This window comes from Aphelocoma coerulescens, chromosome 7, assembly GCF_041296385.1.
Source record: "Aphelocoma coerulescens isolate FSJ_1873_10779 chromosome 7, UR_Acoe_1.0, whole genome shotgun sequence".
Lineage (NCBI taxonomy): Eukaryota > Metazoa > Chordata > Aves > Passeriformes > Corvidae > Aphelocoma > Aphelocoma coerulescens.
The window spans coordinates 38,010,177-38,027,654 of NC_091021.1; the positions used below are offsets into that span (position 1 = coordinate 38,010,177).

The window sequence follows — 17,478 nt, forward strand, 5'->3', positions numbered from 1 at the left end:
GTAGACAGGAATGATGAAATTTGCTATTCTTTTGACTTTATAATCCTTTAAAGGCCAGATCTTGCATACATTTTCTTTCTGACAGGTTTGAGTGGGTTTGGCTTTCCCCAGCCCTAATTTTCTGCTGAGGTTATTTTGTGTAGTTTGAATGTTTGTCTTTTTCCCAGTCTGGTGGAAGGTGTGGGCTGTGTCTCAACAAAGGGTTCTCTTCATCTGTTTGTAGCTTGTTTGCTGCAGCTCCAAGATTCCCATCCATTAGGAAAGCTAAATGATGGCAAACACATCCTGTCACCATCCTGGGAACAAGCATCCTGCTGGCCTCTAAAACCCAGCAAAGACTCCGCTCTGTTACCCTATAGGAAGCAGTGGGAGAAAAGGCTGACTGACTTTATATGCACTTTGTACACTGATACCTAAATAAACTCTCCCATTTTCCCCTTGCAGGAACATCATTTGCAACGGGCTATCTCAGCACAGCAGGTTTTCAGAGAAAAGAAGGAGAGCATGGTTATCCCAGTCCCTGAAGCAGAGAGCAATGTCAACTACTACAATCGTTTGTATAAAGGAGAGTTCAAGCAACCAAAGCAGTTCATTCACATCCAACGTAAGTTGCAAACACTGGGCTTGTTGTGGGTTGTGTTGTTTGTTCAGCCCCTCCTTGTGTAACCTGACTCACCTTTGTCTTGAGGTCAAAGTTGCTACAATGGTCAGAAAGTGGGAAGACTCAAAAATCCATTTATATCTGTAAATTCCAGTGTCTTCTCAAGGTCTGGAAGAATTGAGGGTTACTGGTGAATGTGGGGGTTTTGCTGCTGGGTTTGTTTCTGGGCTCTGTGCTGATGCTCTGTCCTTGTGCAGTAGCTGCTGAGCCTCAGCCCGTCTCTTGGACTTCCAGTATTCTTGATCCAGCCTTTCTTCTTGTGGTTTTTTCCTTCCTAGTCCTGAGAAAGAATAACTGAACCTGCCTGGCTGCTTCCTGGTTGCTTATACTGGTGCAGGGAGCAGGAGAGAGGCTGTCTTGCTCACCTGTTAACTCCAAAGTTCTCTATAAGTGTGGATCAATAAACCAGAAGAGTTTTTGTAATGGCATCAGCCTTTGTCCTGCTGCTCACAATAGAGTTCTGGCAGGGCAGGGCAGCTGTGCTGCCACTGGAGTTCAGGCTGTTCTGGGTAACAGTCACCTTCCTCTGAGTTTGGCTACAACTGAGGAATTCCATTTCAGCAGGGAACCCTGAGTTGATTTTATAGATAAAACGAAGTATTTTGCGTGAGCTTAGCTTGTTATGTCTTACAAGATCTCATTAATCCAAACTTGTGGGCTCTGGATTAATTTTAACACTTCTTTTGGTTGATGTTCTGTTGACAAGTGACACCCTCTTACAGTTCAGCTGTTCCTTGGCACCCAAATCATGTTTGTCCTTTGCAGGATGTGGTCCAGGGGATTATTTGGATTCCTCCCAGGAGTTAACCTTTGTAGCAAAACCTTTGATTCAATTATTGAGTAATTTTTCACCAACGTGGTGAAGTGTCCAATTTTTTCCATTTATTTACAGAATAGGAGATTTTTGAAATAATGTGCTCAGGGTCCTCTGTGATGCAACAGAGACCATAGAGGTGATGGGGAAAAAATCAACTATAAAGAACTGTTTGTCTCCTTAATAAAAGAAACAAACTTGCAAGGAAGGCAAGTGAATGAACTGAAACCAAGCTGCTGATTGAGGATTGTATTTTATTCTGTTCTTTGTTGGACACTGCCAGAAAAACTGTGAATACTGTTAATAAACATGTCTAAAAATGTTAAGTATATTATGCCAAAATTTTCTTTGTCTTGTTGAGACTCACAGTCTTTCTGGACAGAATTACAGAAGGTATTTGAGCTGAAGATAAATATCAGATACTGCTCCAAGATAATTTTTCCCACATATTCTGGATGGAGTAGGTGTGATACAAGGCAGCTTTATGCTCCATAAACTGCTTAGAAATTCTGTTTTAATGCTAAAAGCACAAATAGCAACAATACCCACTTTGGCCAGGGAGGTTATGTAAACTGATGTAAAATGCCAGGAGGGCACATACTCTAATTCGTGCTTACTGGTGAGTATTTCTGGCAAATCATGTTTTGCTGGGATTCTGGCAGTCTAAGATTTTAATATTTTTTACATTCTTTTATTTAGATCAGTGGTTCCAAGCAGAGAAAAGTTAATTTCTTTGTAAAGCCTGGAATTTGTGAATAAGCAAGGTTCCAGGTATTAGCTGACCTCAGTTGCACCAACTCAGGTGATGTTGAGCTGAATGTAAGGAAAAAGCCTTGAACTATTTTAATTATTCCAGCACACTTAATAATCTTCCAAGAGTATTTGTAGCATCAGTAACATGGAGATGCATTTTAAGTTACTGATAATTAGCAGAGATTAAGTTGGTGCACTTGGACCTAGAATTAGAGCTAAGGGGATGGAAAACAGCAAGTGTCCCTCACAGAAACAATTAAACAATATTCCTTAAGTGGGGAATGAACTCCAGCCATCCTTAAGAGGTGAAGTTTTTGACAGAAAGTTTGTATTCCATTTTTTGGTTAGGTGACCCTCTGTATTTATGAGTTTGCTGCCTTGGCTCAGCCCCGGTTGCTGGTGTTGGCACAAGAGGGTGGCAGGGCCGTGGTTTGCTGGGGAGGGAAGGCAGTGGAACCGCTTGTTTCAGTGGTAACTCATGCCTGTGGCAGCATCAAATGAATGTGGAACCACAGCCTTAATTTAGTTAGCTAAATGAAATTAGTTAATTTGGTTAAGTTAAACCCAGTCCAGTGTAACTTCACTGAAAAACAAATTGCATTTGTGTAAGTTGGTACAAACTTAGTTCCTAGGGGAGCTCAAGTAAACAAAAGCAAATCCCTCTGGCAGGTACTGCTGGGAGTGGGTGGAGTGGCAGAGGATGGGAACTGGGATGTTGTGTTTGCAATAACAATGAGCAAACCAGCAAGTTCTGAGCATTCCTGGAGGAAACTTTCCAGGTGGGATCCTGCCCAACAGTGCCCTGTAGAAATGCAGACGTTCTGGAGGAGAAGCACTGGATTCATCCTGAGTCCCAGGATTTAGCAGGAGGGGTCCTTGTGGGCTGGAACATGGGGCTGGTTCTCCAGCAGCTCCTGCAGGAGCAGCTCCCTCAGCTGCCATGGCAGGGGCAGGACGGAGGGAGTGATGGATGGCTCCATCCACAGCACATAAACACCTGGGTCTTGTGATGGCCTTGGAAGCCAGGGAGCTGCCATGCTGCAGGCCAGCTCCAGGGTGAAAAATGGCTTTTTCTGGAACAGTTTCAGTTCACTCAGTGCTTGGGAAAAGAAGAATACTGGTAATTACGGATATTGCTGAAAGCTTGTTTTGAGGAGTGGTAAATGAACATCAGGGGAGGAGGACATTTCCATGGGTGTCCCAGAGCTGTGACAAGCCAGCTTGGGGTTGATTAACTCCAAAGGAGAAGAGGTAGCCTTGCATTTCCTGAGGCTCTCACACCTCCCTAGGCTGCTAAGAGTTTATGGCCTTCCTGTCTGCACTGAAACAGGTAGAATGCAGGTACTGCTTCCATCCCTTGGGTGTCATTAACCTGCACCCCCCCCCCCCCCATGTAAACCCCCTGTATTTGAAAGGGAGCCACACTGATAAATACAGGTCATGACAAACAGAACACTGCTGATAACAGAAAAGCACTGCTGGCAGGTATGAAAAGAGTGACAAGGGCTGCTGCTGTTCTCGCAGGAATTCTGGGGGTTTGGTTAAGAAAATGAGACTGGATTTGTTTCATGTGTGGTGATCCTGGCAAGTGCCTGTTGGATGCCTTTTATCATCTTGAATATTTATTAAAATACTGAGCAGAGAGAGGAGGGGACCCCCTGCTTCCAGCTGAGGTGTACCATGGGGTCACTTCAGGTGCTGGCAGTGCAGTGACCTGCCTTCCCTCATGGAGACCCACCACTAATATCCATAGTGTGTTCCTGAGGGTGATTGGTGGTTTTAGGTGCTTTTTGATGGAATGGTTGGGCTTTTTTTTTTTTTTCTTTTTCTTTTTGCTGGTCTTGGTGTCTCCTGGTCACCTGTTACTTGAGCCTGTCTGATTTTATTCTGGAAGGTGGGTGGTTCAAGACCTTTTAGTGATTCTTCTTTTCCCATTGTGGAAATGAAGGGAAGTTTACTGGCACTGCTCACAATTTACAGGTGAACAGCATCACATCTTCCCTGTCACAGATCCTCCTGCTCACTGATACTCTGGCTTGGAAAAACTGGCTGGAAACATTTTGTCCACAGGGGATTATTGAATTATCTACTGACAGGCAATAGGTTGACATCTTTCTGATGTGAGACCAACATCTGCCTGAGGGCAAACAAGCAGTGCCTTTTGTGGACTTTAATGGATTTCAGTCCACACGTGAGCAGTGATCTACTGGAGAGGCAGATCTGATGTTGAAAGCTGCAGTTTAATACACAGTTAATTGTTGGAGAGCTTTTGGTCATGTTCCCGGTGACAGTGTCTTAAATAAACTTGCCATGCAACTTGTATTACTGAATTAATATTGCCAGCAGTTCTTGACACATAGTTACAGCCTGTTATTAATTTCTGCTCAAATAAATTGTTACAGTGTGTGGTAGGTCAGAGAACTGTTGTGGCTAAGTGCTGTTGTCACAGTTGGTACAGTTGGGCAGTGTCTCCTCTGAGAGGCAGCAGCTTGAGCTGAAGATGCTGAGGCACTGCTTTTTAGCCCTTCCCAGCTGCATCTGGCTGAGTTTCTGTGCCTGACCAAATAAATAAATAAATAAATAAATACTGGTAGTGGTTTAGCTCATTTATTGCACTGGACTACAGAGAGGGTGGTCTTGGGCAAGGCTGGGATGTGGAAAGGCACTGCTTACCACCTGCCTGTGGGGGAGAAAATACTGGGATTTGTTTTAAAGACGTTTTGTGGTTTTCTTTTGCTCCTGGTATCCCAAGTTTCTGTTTTAAGGTGCTCTCAAAGCACACAGGGCAGCTCAGAGGTTTTTAAATTAGCACTTGGTATAGCCATGAGTTAAGAGCACAGAGATAAGATAGTGCTGCTTGTCTATTAAGAATAGAATATATTTCATCAGACCTCTTAACTGCTGTTATTCCAGTGCTGATTGATTTACTGGGAGTGTTCACCTGGTGTGTCACCTCCTCAAGGTTTTGTTAGGTGTACAATTAATGTTTCTATTAACAGTTCTTACTGTCATGTGCAATTTACTTGTAGTTGTTGAAAAATTGTATTTCTGCTGTGTTACCTGAATGAGAACTTCCTTCTGCTTTTAGTAGGACCAGGAACTTTGTCAAGTGTGGAAACTAATTAGCACAATTAGTAATAAGGACATGAGCTTTGCTGAGAAGTTGAGAACTGACTGTTGGGAGAGTCTGAAGGAATTGTCAGGCTCTACATCCACAGCTGAGGTGGTTTTGGAGAGGAAGTAACAATTCCCACAGCATTGGTCTAGGACTTTTACAGTTACATAAAACAAGAAAAAGTTTACTCCATTAAATGTTTTAACAGTTTAGGTTTGGTGTACTGTATAAAAATGGGCAGCTGAAGTTATACTGGAATTTACTTCTGTGTAAATGCTTTTTTTCCAAGTCTGCAATTTGGCTGAAAATTATCTTAGTTGTTAATAATCTTACCATGATGTTCTGGAGGAGCTGTATTATATCAGTACTATCAAGCATCTTTGCTCCTGTTTTGCAAAGATATTTCAAAGTTTCTGTGCCTATCAGCCCTTCAAGTCACTTAAAAGGAAACTTTTTGGATTTCTTTCATATTGGAAGTTGGAGACAAGCAATTTCTAACTGCTGTGTGTAATGTAGGAAACCTGTTAGCACAAAAAAAGTGTTCTGGCAGACAAGTGCTGGTCTGGAATTTCATCAGTCATTTTTGATTTCTGATTGCAGGTGGGTGTCCAGAGTGTGTTACTTACCCAACATTTCAATTTCTTGTGTTCCAGCCTTTAATCTGGACAATGAGCAGCCAGATTATGATATGGACTCTGAGGATGAGACCCTACTGAACAGGCTGAACAGAAAGATGGAAATCAAGCCACTGCAGTTTGAAATAATGGTTGACAGACTCGAAAAAGCCAGTTCTAGTCAGGTATGGTGTGAAGAAATCACTGAGAGGTTTTGCTTTCCTGGGGGGGTGGTTTCTGGGTGGATGCTTGGTTTTATTTCCTGCTAACAGGAGGAGTGTGTTTGTTTGAGTCTGCAGTTCCACAGAAATCACATTGCTGTCTCTTGTGTCAATATTGCTAACTTGAGATAAAACAAGTGGGCAAGGAGCTTTTGGGGTTGCAGGGATTGATTTTAAATTTTAATTCCTGACCCACAGTGTGTTAGAGAGGGACAACTTACAACTTGTTTTACCACTGTTGGTATAGAACAAGCTTGTGGTGATCAATAGGTGTAGAAATGGCTATAAATGTATGAGAATCCAAATTTTGTTACACTTGTTTCTGCTGGACATTGACTGTGTTTGATTTTTGAGGGTTAGAAGCACAGACAGTGAATTAACCATGTACCAGTGTTAAATCAGATCCTGAGGTGTTCCAGGAGGGCAGTGTCTGGAGGAGGGTCTTCCAGCCCAAAATAATACTCCAAAACTCCATCTAAGGGATCAGTTTGTGCAAGTCAAGTTTGAAACAGGTGGAATTCTTTCCCAGTGAGGTGAGGCTTTGTGGAAGTGAAAAATCCATTGTGGGATCCATGGCTCTGCCTCAGTTCCTTGACATGATTTAGTTCAGTTAAAAGGCCAAAATATTGTATTTTCTCCATCTTAGAGCAACTTCAAAAAGGCAGAGATTTCTTACTATGCTAAGAAAATGGGAATGAGGGGAAAAATAGGGAATACATTGGATGATACTTGCTGAATGTGGATTTGTTTTGGCTTTCAGTTCAAGCCATTCTGGTGATCACTTTTCATGATTAATATTCATCCTCCTTATGCTGGTTTTATCTTGCATTGCTGAAGTAATAAAGTTAAATTTAAGATTTGAAAGATGCTCTTCAAAAATAAAGTGTTGTAAGAATACAGATTTTGTTCTTCTATATATAAAAGCAACTTTTGCAGGTTATTGGAGCCTGGGAAGGGAAGTGGCTGGTGGGGTTTGAGTGCTCTCAGATGCCACCTGGGGCTACCTCCCAGTTCCCCGTTTGCATGCCTTATCTCTGGAATATTGAAGGATGCTGCTGGGAATGCCTTTCCTGCCAAGAAGGGGGTTCCAGGTGTTGCCCCTGGGCATTCTGATAACCTGATTTAAGCAGGGAATGCAAGGACTCTGCATCTGCAAGCAAACACAAGCACACGGCGGGGTCAGCGTAACTTTTCCAACTCAAGGCAGACTTGCTTTATTTTTTTTATAAAATACGTTAATGGAAAAAAGGGAGCAAAAGACAAACAAACTGGAAATGATTTACAAGCAGTGTTTTTTCCGTTCTTTTAAAAACAGTTCAGTGCTTTTCTAATTCTGCCATAGATTGCAAATTGCAATTTTTTTCTGCTCTGGCTGGAATTAACACTTCCAGAGTAGCCATGGTTACACTTAGGATTTCCTTTTTTTCCAAAATGTGTTGTTTCCTTTTTTTGCTTCTCCTAACGTAGAGACAAGACTTAATTTTGACATGTTGCAAAAGTGCAAATTAAGTTGTTCAGTTGATATTTTGCAAATTATGGGAAAGATGAAGTGCTGTCTGACTCCCTTGTAAGTAATACTAGAGATACTATTTTCTTTTTGTTTAATGAATGGGCTTAAGATGATATGAGCCTGTTAAACTAATGTACTACTTAGTGATGGTTCTTGCATTTATTTAGAGTCTGATTTCCATATAAAAAGCTGAACATAGATTTAATTTTTATCTTTAAATTACCTCTGTAGAACTACCTGTAAATTACCTGTTTAGCAATAACTTAGTGAACAAGAAATAACTTAGTGAACAGCTTTGTGTCTCTGGGCTGGAATAAACAGGGATGGGCATTGCCATTTTCTATGACAAAGCAAACATTTTGGGGGGAAATAATTAAGAAGTAAATTCACTTCTAGGGGAATCAACATTCAACTGCAAAGAATTGCACATTAATAAAGGTCAAACAATAAGAAGCTTTTTTTTTTTGGGGGGGGGGAGTAGTCAAAGCGATTCCCAAATCATGATCTGCAGATTCTAGTAAGTTCTTTCTATCCTGTGCTTGTAGTTGTTTCAAACAGTGTTTTTCTTCATGAAGTCTTCATGAAAGATTGATGGAGTTCTAGACCACTGGATGAAAGAGATGCTGCTGCTGCTTCAGAAAAATTGGGAACTCTATATTTAACTTGGAAAGAACAACTGGTGGCTTCAATTTCCATCAATGGTTTTTCATCCCTTTACTCTGGTGCTAGAAAATAATGAAACTTATCCAGGAAGTGCACAAGAGGTGTGAGTGTATGGTGACTTTCCTTGCACCCCCATCCCAAGTGCACCTTTCCCCTGTTCCCCTGCAGCTTGTAACCCTTCAGGAAGCCAAACTGCTGCTAAATGAGGATGACTACCTGATCAAGGCTGTCTATGACTACTGGGTGAGGAAGCGCAAGAACTGCCGGGGGCCCTCCCTCATCCCCCAGATCAAGCAGGAGAAGAGGGATGGCTCCACCAACAACGACCCCTACGTGGCCTTCCGGAGGAGAACTGAGAAGATGCAGACCAGAAAGGTGACTTGGCAGATTTTACTGCTTGAAATCTTAAATGTCTCCCTTGGTAGGAATAATTTGGATCCCTATCCAGCATCTTGCAGGGGATAATTTACCATCCATCCATTTTTTGAGCTGAAGCTCAGAGCCTGGCACACAAACAATCTGCTGGGTTGGAAGCTTCCCTTTCTGTGAGAAAAGGGGAAACAATTTCCCAGGTTTTCTATTTGTAGCATGGAATGATTTGAACCAGGAAATCTGTAATTACTCAGCATTTTGCTTTGTACACTTGTACAGCCTTACTGTGTGTGGAATCAAGGTGGGGAAAGTGTCATAGGCTTGAATTCCGTGTTCTGACAAACTTGCACTGGGTTGGTCTGGAATCTGAGCAAAACATGGGGGAAGATGGCTGAAAAGTTCTTCTCAGTTTACTCTTAAACTTGGCTTTGTTTGCCAAGTAGGATCTGCTTTAGGAAAAGCTGCTTTGGAGTGTCCTCATGAGCCTCATTTGCAGCAGCATTATGTAACTTTATTTTTGCAGTTTGTGCCTCATGGCTTTTGCTTTTGACTAAAGATTTGTTTCATCTCTCAACAGAACCGAAAGAACGATGAAGCATCTTATGAGAAGATGTTGAAATTAAGGAGGGAGTTTAGCAGAGCCATAACAATTTTGGAGATGATTAAGAGGAGAGAGAAAACAAAACGGGAGCTGTTGCATTTAACGTTGGAAGTTGTGGAGAAAAGGTAAAATTCCAGATTATAAAAACCAAGCTTATAAATTTTCATTGAATGGCTTTGAAATCATCTCTTAAAATTTATTTATTGTAGCACGAGGAACTTCAGAAGCTAAAATTGAAGGGATTTGTGTAGACAGTTGGAAGACAATGGTTTGTGTCTTTCAGACATTGCCCAGTGGAAATGCAGCACTGTAGTTTTGATCCTGTTTTTTTCAGGTACCATTTGGGTGATTATGGAGGTGAAATCCTCAATGAAGTGAAGCTGAATAGACCCGAAAAAGAGATGGGCACAACTCCATCATCTCTCCATAATGGCAACCACCACAAAGTTCAAGAATGTAAAGTTAAGGTGAGATTTTTTTTTTTTTCCTGCTGCGAGTCTCTTGTTCCTGGAATCATCATTCCTTTGGAATCATCATTCCTTTGGATATACTTCAAATTCAAGCGTGTCTCTGAAGAAATAACCTGAAATATTAGGAGTTAAAATGCTTGGGGATGAGGCTGAGAGTTGAAGTCCTCTGGAAATTTGTATTTAGCACCTGCGACACCTAGTGGTCCCAGAATTCCATACAAACCCCTGAATGCCTGGTTCTCCAGGAATTTTGGCATTGCTCGTGTTTCTCCTCTGATTCCCAAGCTGAGCTCCATTAGTGGAGTTAGCTTCAGTCAGGCTGTTATTGATGAGTGTTAATTCGGGGTAAATTGAAACACTTTTTAAAACTGCACTGGCTTCTCCTTCAAATGGAGAATTTTGCAAGTGAAATAATCTTTTCAAATGGGAGCTTTGAAGTTTAATAACATTTGTGTTCAAGTGGACAGTTCAGTATCGATGGAGTTGCTCACTGCAGAGGGTTCGTGTGAGAAAAATCTTAAATAGCCAACCCCAATACCATCACATCTGTTCAAAAGTGTCAGCTCTGTGAGAAACAGGAAACAAATTAAATTGTTTCTTTTGAACATGTCTGAGCGGTTCAGAAAATTGAAAGTGCCGTGGAAAAATGAGATCTCAGAAAATAATTGAAAGAGGAATTGCAATTACAATATACTGAGTGTAGTGCAGAGTGGGGAGCCTCTTAGGCAGTCATATGGCTTGAGAGCTCTCTGTTTATTAATAAATACCTGTAAAAACAATCAGAGGCAAAGTGCTGGGGTTTAATGTGTTCAGTAAATTTTGCAGGATGTGTCTCAAATGTCTCCAGAGCCTTTGGAAGACAAGCAGTCATGTCTTAAAGTAATTAAGTTTTCTCTTCTCATGCCTTAGTTTTTAGCATTCTCTGTTTGTTCTTCTCCAACAGCATCCTCACCACTCCTCTCTGAAGGAGGAGGTGTCTGATGTTGTCCGTCAGAAGAAGAAGTACCTGAAGAAGCCCAAACTGGAGTGTGTGGTGACCCCTCAGCCCCTGGCTGAGCCCTTACCTGTGCTCAGCAAGAGCGATATCAAGCAGTACGACTTCCACAGCTCCGATGAGGACGAGTTCCCACAGGTAACCACCAAAATCTCAGTGTACAGAAGGCAGAAATGTCAGCTACCTGCCATTTGGCCAGGCTGGCTTCTCCCAGCTCTTGAATAGATTTTAAAGCTCCTTGTATAAACTGAGTTCTCCTTCCTAGCTGTGCTTCGATACGTAAATGTGGCAGTTTGTGTTATATAAACATAAACTTTTGTAATAAATACAATTATACAGAGGTGGCAGTTGGGACAATAACGTTGTTTTCTGGTCTAGGTGCCCTCACCAGTGTCAGAAGCAGAAGAAGAAAATGATCCTGATGGACCTTGTGCTTTCAGGAGAAGAGCAGGATGCCAGTATTATGCTGTAAGCCCATGCCCTTGGCTTTAGTGGTGGTTTCTTTCCATTTAGGTTGGCATAGTGCTAATGCTGCGGTTTTTCTGTTCCCACTCTCACCACCAAAGCTTTGAAGCTTTGGTGAGTCCAAAGACAATTGCAAGAACATCCCCTTTTCTGCTTGGCTCTGAAGGGTCCAAGCTGAAGCTTCCCTCTTATTTAGAATTTATGCTCCTTTCTTTTTTCCCTAAGCCTGAGAGTTAATTCTTTTGCCAAAAGATGTTGAGATGTTCTATTTTAATTTTCTCCTACTTCTCCCTTGCTGTTAGAAGCAGAGTATTTAACGACCTCAATGTTCAAGTTTATTTTTTAACTACTGAAGCCACTGGAGTTTTGGTTAACTCAATATAAACCACGTGTTCTGTCCTGGAGCCTGTGCATGATAACCAGTGCCCCAGTCAAAGCACCCTCTGAGTGAGCATATAAAATTACCTTTTCTTTCTTCACAGCCTCGTTTGGACCAAATGAATTCTTCGTATGAACGCCCAGAGCTGGCAGAATTGGACAAACTGAGGTTCAGGCATTGCCTTACAACCCTTACAATCCCAAGGAGATGTATAGGATTTGCAAGGAGGAGGATTGGCAGGGGTGGAAGGTACAGCTGGGTTATTTTTACCCTTCATTCGCCTTCAAAGGATAAAAGTATTAAAAAAGAGATAAGGAAACTAATGATTTTCCTCCTGCTCTCTCTTTAATCAGGGTTATTATGGACCGAATATCCACAGAACATGATCCTGTCTTGAGGCAGATTGACCCGGAAATGCTGAACAGTTTTTCAAGCTCTTCTCAGACTTTAGACTTTTCTTCTAATTTTTCACGGACCAATGCTTCCAATAAACATTGTGAAAACAGACTGTCCCTTCCTGAAATCTTAAGCAATATCAGATCATGTCGACTGCAGTGTTTTCAGCCCAGGCTACTCAATCTCCAGGACAGTGAGAGTGAAGAATGTACCTCAAGGAAAGCAGGGCAGACTGTGAATAATAAAAGAGTCTCTGCAGCATCTGTAGCTTTATTGAACACCAGCAAGAATGGTATATCAGGTAGGCAAGGATTTGGCTTCTTCTGGGATTGAAAATACTGAATTTTGGGGGTTTTCCTTGTGATTGGACTGTTAAGATCTTCTAACCACAGATACAATGTGACTATTTTATGTTTCTTAAACAGAAACTTCCCACAAACAGTGCTCTTCTTTCAACTTTGCTGCCATTAGAGTTTGAAGTACTGGATTCAAACATTATTCGAAGCAGGGATTCTGCTCATATTAAGGATTGCTTAGGTCTAATTGAGTCTTAATGGCACTAATTGGTCTAACCTTGTTTAAGGGTAGAAGAATGCTCTCTGTGAATGCAAAACAAAACTGGTGGTTTCTTGGGGAGGGTGGGTGTGGCTCATTTTTGTTGTCAGTTTCCATTTTTGACTAAAAAAAATGTAGGAAGTTCCTGAGTGCCCTGAGCAGGTGTGAAAAGGTCTGAAAATGGTAAAAATGTTGATATTGGAAGCATCCAGTGATGAAAAGATTGGTTTAAGCTTAAATTGAGCAGTGTTTGCATCGCTTGCTTCACGAGATAGAGTTGTAATGGCTCAAGATTTAACACTGTCACCTGTTTATAATCATAAGGGAGTCATAATGAGATGATAATCCAAAAATCTGAAAAATTTGAGATACAGCAAATGAGATCTCCTACAACAGTGAGCACCTGAATATATCCCTACTCCATCCTGTATTGTAAACCAAGATAATTTAGTAGAATTGACTCTGAATTCCATAATTGCTGTGGTTGTGGAATGTTCCATTTCTCTCAAAGCTGTAGGAATGGGTATTTAATCTGCAGTAATGTGTCTTGTTCTGACAGAGGCACAGAGTATTTATTCCAGCCCAATACTTCCACAGCTTTTCAGTGTGGTCACTGTAACCTTCAGATTGTTCTCTCCCATGAAAAGATGGCACAGGAGCATTTTCCTGCTGCATTAAAAGAACAGATAGAAAGTACTATATATTTTATATAATTATTTCTTGAAAGAACTTGGAGGCCTGGGGAGTCGCAGCTGTAGCAGAAAGGGGCAGTTCAGTGTGATGGGATTATTGATGAACACCAAGAGCTGTTAAAGAAATAGCTGAAAAAAGAAGAAAACCAAATCTGATGGATGTAAGCCACTTTTTGCAGGAATAGTAATAAAGTTGTGGTATAATTTTAGAATTCATCTGAGGAATACATTTAAATTAAATGGAAATCCCTCAGCAGTTGAAGTACATTATGCATGAAATTTTTGGCTGGGGAGGACTTTTTTTTGTCATAGATTTAAATTACAAACTTGATCCTGCAATTCTGGAACAGGATCAGACGCAAGAGACAACAGGATTCTTCCCCAAATAACTGCACCAGCAAGAGGCATGGCTGTTGGATTTTCTCACTAGCAAATAGGGAATACATTTTAGAAGGGCTGACCAGAGTGCACAGGCACTGTCACTGCATTTATTGAAGTCATTCTCCTTGGGAAGTAATTGTTGAATTCAGTTAATTTTACAGCTGGTTTGGTGTTCCCTCCAGAGGAAATGGTGGCAGTACTTAAACTGATAATTTTTAATTTTTTTTGTTATTTTGTTTTAGAGAGGACTGGGGAGTGGCTTTGATTTTTGGTGCACAAGAATATGTAGAATTACCTCTGTATTACATTTTTCCCTGTATTAGTAAAGCAACTCTGGTATTTCTTCAAATGCATTGTACAAACAGAATTTTTTAATTTTAAAAGTATGCAAGTAGACTTTTCTTCAAAATACCTAATGAGTGCATGATTCAAGAACCAATTTTTTGAGCTAAGTTACTCTCTTGCTCATGTTGTAAATGGGAAATGGGAAAAGCATCTCCCTAGAGAGAGCACAACTGCACAAGATGCTATTCCCAGCTGAAGGATTTTGCTTGTGGAACAAACTTTTACTTTTTAGAAGTATTTTTTCCCCAGCCTTAAATACCATGTAGGAGTAATTAATGCAATGCCACTTTTGGGGCAGCCTGCAAGATGATCTTTGATTAAAGCCTTCAAGTCCTGAGAGAAGTGACATAGTAATGCAAACCTTCCAAGGAGGAGAGGAGCATGCAAGTGAAAGCTGAAGTGACTTTTTTTACCCTGTTGTGGTGTGGTTTTTCAGCCCAGTCAGGCTCAGATAAAATAAACCCCCCCCTGAAGCTGCAGAGCTCTTAACCCTGACCTTAGAGGCTGCCTTGGGACACGGTGAAAGTTTGCTCTTTTTTTCTCTAGGACCCTCCAGGTATTTGATTTGGCAGAAGCAAATGATATTTAATGTGCTAATGAACATCTGCTGGTTTATAACAAGGTGAACAGCTGATCTCAGCCCAACTGAATAAATGCCTGAAATTCAGGCACATAAAGGCAGGGAGGGAATACTGAATTCTGGAGTTACCTTCCCTGTATCCTGTAGAAGAGTAAACCTTGACTTTGTGGTGTGTGACAAACTGGGAAGGAAGGGAAATTGAAAACATGAAATCTAACCTTGTTCTTAAACAGCTTTTCTTAAAACAAAACACATTTTCTGGGATTTGTTACCTCAGAACTTAAAAATAGAAATGTATGTAATATTCCATAATGCAGTTCTTGGCACTGTTGCCTTCAGCAATGCTGTGTGTTTTGTGAGGGAATGTAGCAGGTTGAGCTGATTTAACTTGGAGTTAAATTCTAGGTAAGAATCTGCAACAAAGTAAATACAAAATAAACTTAGGGTGGAAATCTTAATATTGCTAGAGTTTAAAAGGAGTAACTTTTAAGTAATTGGACTTCTAAGTGCTCTCCTAACATGGTTGAAACCTGGTTTCAAAAATGAAGCAGTAAAGAAGTTTCAGTACTAATTTCTAAGCAGTCCCAGTCCTCATTCTGGTATTTTTTCCACAATGGAATTTCAGGACAACCACGAGTATTAAAAGTGGTAAATGGAAGAGCCAAACCCTGAAAGATGGATCACTGTGTTTTAATGTTAGCTCAGTGGCTCTTGATAGGAGGATATTCCTGCAGAATCCAGGTGTTTGAGGTGCAGCACAGCTTCAGTCTTGGAAAAACAGAGTTGAGGATAAAGTGTTGAAATGTATTCATGGGAATTTCTGCTCCCAAAGAGAACTCTTGGGTTACCTGCACACAGCTCAGGTTTTAGCATGAAACCCTTGTCAGTATTTCCAGTTTACCAAGTGTGCAGTTCTTCAGGGGGGGAATATTAAAACCAGCTTTTCTAACTTCATTCCCTTCATGTGTTGGGCCTGTGAGATTACTGGGGTGGCATTAACCTGGTTCTCAAAAATAAACTTACTGTGGCACCCCTAAACTCTTACTGCATTTCAAACAATAATTGGCAGAGAAAATCTCACATGCCAGTGGTGTGCTTCCCTCAGAATCCGTTCTGGTGTTGGAGAAAGGGACAGTAAGGGACTGTAGGAAAGGAAATTATCCAGGAATCAGCTCCCAATGTTAACTGGGAAAGAAGACACCCAGCTCAGCCCAGGGTACTTTGTCCTCAGCTCTGATTTTTAGGCTGTGCTGCTTTTCTGAAAGCCAGGAAAGTCATTTCTCTTAAGCTTTTGCCTAAAGCTACTGGAGAGAAAATCAGCAAAGATAGCAACTGCTTAAAAGCAATGAAAAGCTCTGGATTCTTTTGTTACAAATTGATTCGTTGAAAGAACACAACAAACACAGCTTGACCTCTCCTTTATGTAAGATGTGAAGATTTTGGGTGCGTCTGACGTGATTTCTGTTGTCTTCACCCGCTCGTTACCCACCTTAGCCGTGCTCTTGCCTTTTCCATGTGTGTGTTTTGTGCAGGCTGTGTAACTGTGGCTCCTTTCTTTCCTGTAGTCACAGGGGGGATCACAGAGGAGCAGTTCCAGACACACCAACAGCAGTTAGTGCAGATGCAGAGGCAGCAGCTGGCCCAGCTGCAGCAGAAGCAGCAATCTCAGCATTCCTCCCAACAGACACATCCGAAAGCACAGGTACTGCTCCCACCCTGCCATGTCCTGACACTTCCTTTTGTTTACAGTGCTGCTCACCTCTTACCACCAAGTGGGAAACCCCAGCAAATGTGGGACATTTTAGAGGGAATGTAAAACTCTTTGCTCAGGGTTTTTTTTAGTAAGTTGGCTCCATTTTACAAGTTGAGTAAGAGCTTTTGTAGCTGAATGTGTTACCTGCATCCACAGAGTTACCAGTGTAAAAATATCTGTGTGTGCTCTCAGGTCTTTCTATTTTCAATGGTTTTGTCTTCCTGTCTATGAGTGCTCTGAAGAGACTTTATTAAAATTACCTTCTGAGGTAATGTGTTCTATTATGAACAGATGTTCAGTGAGCACTAAAAATTGGTACCTCTGAGAGGAAAAAGAGAGCTTTGCATATTTGCATATTCTGGCTTCTAAAAGAATCCCATTTTTCCTCTGGAATCCCTTGCAACAGAAGAATGTTTTTCCATTGCACTTAGTTTTCTGTTAGCTTCTTCCCAATAAAACAAAAGCTGTTGCTGTTGTTTGTTACTAGGAAAATGTGTATTACTTGGAGCATTTTATATCTAATTGCTTGTGCTGATTGTCCCTTCCTCTCTGTTTTCTACTTAAATTAATCAGATTCTGTGTTGGCAGATACTGATGACGTTTTTTGTAAGTGTAAAGACACGATGCCAAATATATTTAAACAAAACAAATGAACTTTGGATCTTTAAAACACTTCAAGCTTCTGTGCAAAGTCATTTTCTTAGTTAATATAAATTGGAATTGCAGAATTAATGTTCTTTCCAGTAAGAATGGTGAGTCTTTCCAGTAGGAACTGGACTAACAGAGTGGCATTCCAGAATGTGCTGGCAGTTACTCTGTGGCACAAGTCACTCCCTGGGAATGGATGTACCACAAATACTGAACATCCCTGACATTTGCAGCTGCAGAGCATTGAGGCAGAACAGAGAAGGAGATTTAAGACATGGTTGTCTTCTTAGAGGAAATTGCTCCAGTTGTAGGGAATCCTGTGTGGTTTGGGTTGGAAGGGACCTTAAAGCTCATCCCCTTAAAGCTCATTCCAGCCCCTGCCCTGGGCAGGGATACCTCCTACTATCCCAGGCTGCTCCAAGCTCCAGTGTCCATCCTGGCCTTGGGCACTGCCAGGGATCCAGGGGCAGCCACAGCTGCTCTGGGCACCCTGTGC

The 17,478-nt window shown here is 41.3% G+C and overlaps 1 protein-coding gene across 3 annotated transcripts in view; it reads left to right on the forward strand.

Annotated features, from left to right (window-relative positions):
• EPC2 (enhancer of polycomb homolog 2) overlaps nucleotides 1-17,478 on the forward strand; it is a 35,389-nt gene that overhangs the window by 13,247 nt on the left and 4,664 nt on the right. For all 3 annotated transcript variants that reach the window (XM_069021317.1, XM_069021319.1, XM_069021318.1), the window contains exons 2-11: nucleotides 445-604; nucleotides 5,997-6,142; nucleotides 8,520-8,726; nucleotides 9,301-9,449; nucleotides 9,659-9,791; nucleotides 10,738-10,926; nucleotides 11,167-11,256; nucleotides 11,736-11,881; nucleotides 11,986-12,329; nucleotides 16,147-16,283. In XM_069021317.1, coding sequence (XP_068877418.1) covers nucleotides 445-604; nucleotides 5,997-6,142; nucleotides 8,520-8,726; nucleotides 9,301-9,449; nucleotides 9,659-9,791; nucleotides 10,738-10,926; nucleotides 11,167-11,256; nucleotides 11,736-11,881; nucleotides 11,986-12,329; nucleotides 16,147-16,283 — 1,701 coding nt within the window. The remainder of the gene's footprint in view (nucleotides 1-444; nucleotides 605-5,996; nucleotides 6,143-8,519; nucleotides 8,727-9,300; nucleotides 9,450-9,658; nucleotides 9,792-10,737; nucleotides 10,927-11,166; nucleotides 11,257-11,735; nucleotides 11,882-11,985; nucleotides 12,330-16,146; nucleotides 16,284-17,478) is intronic.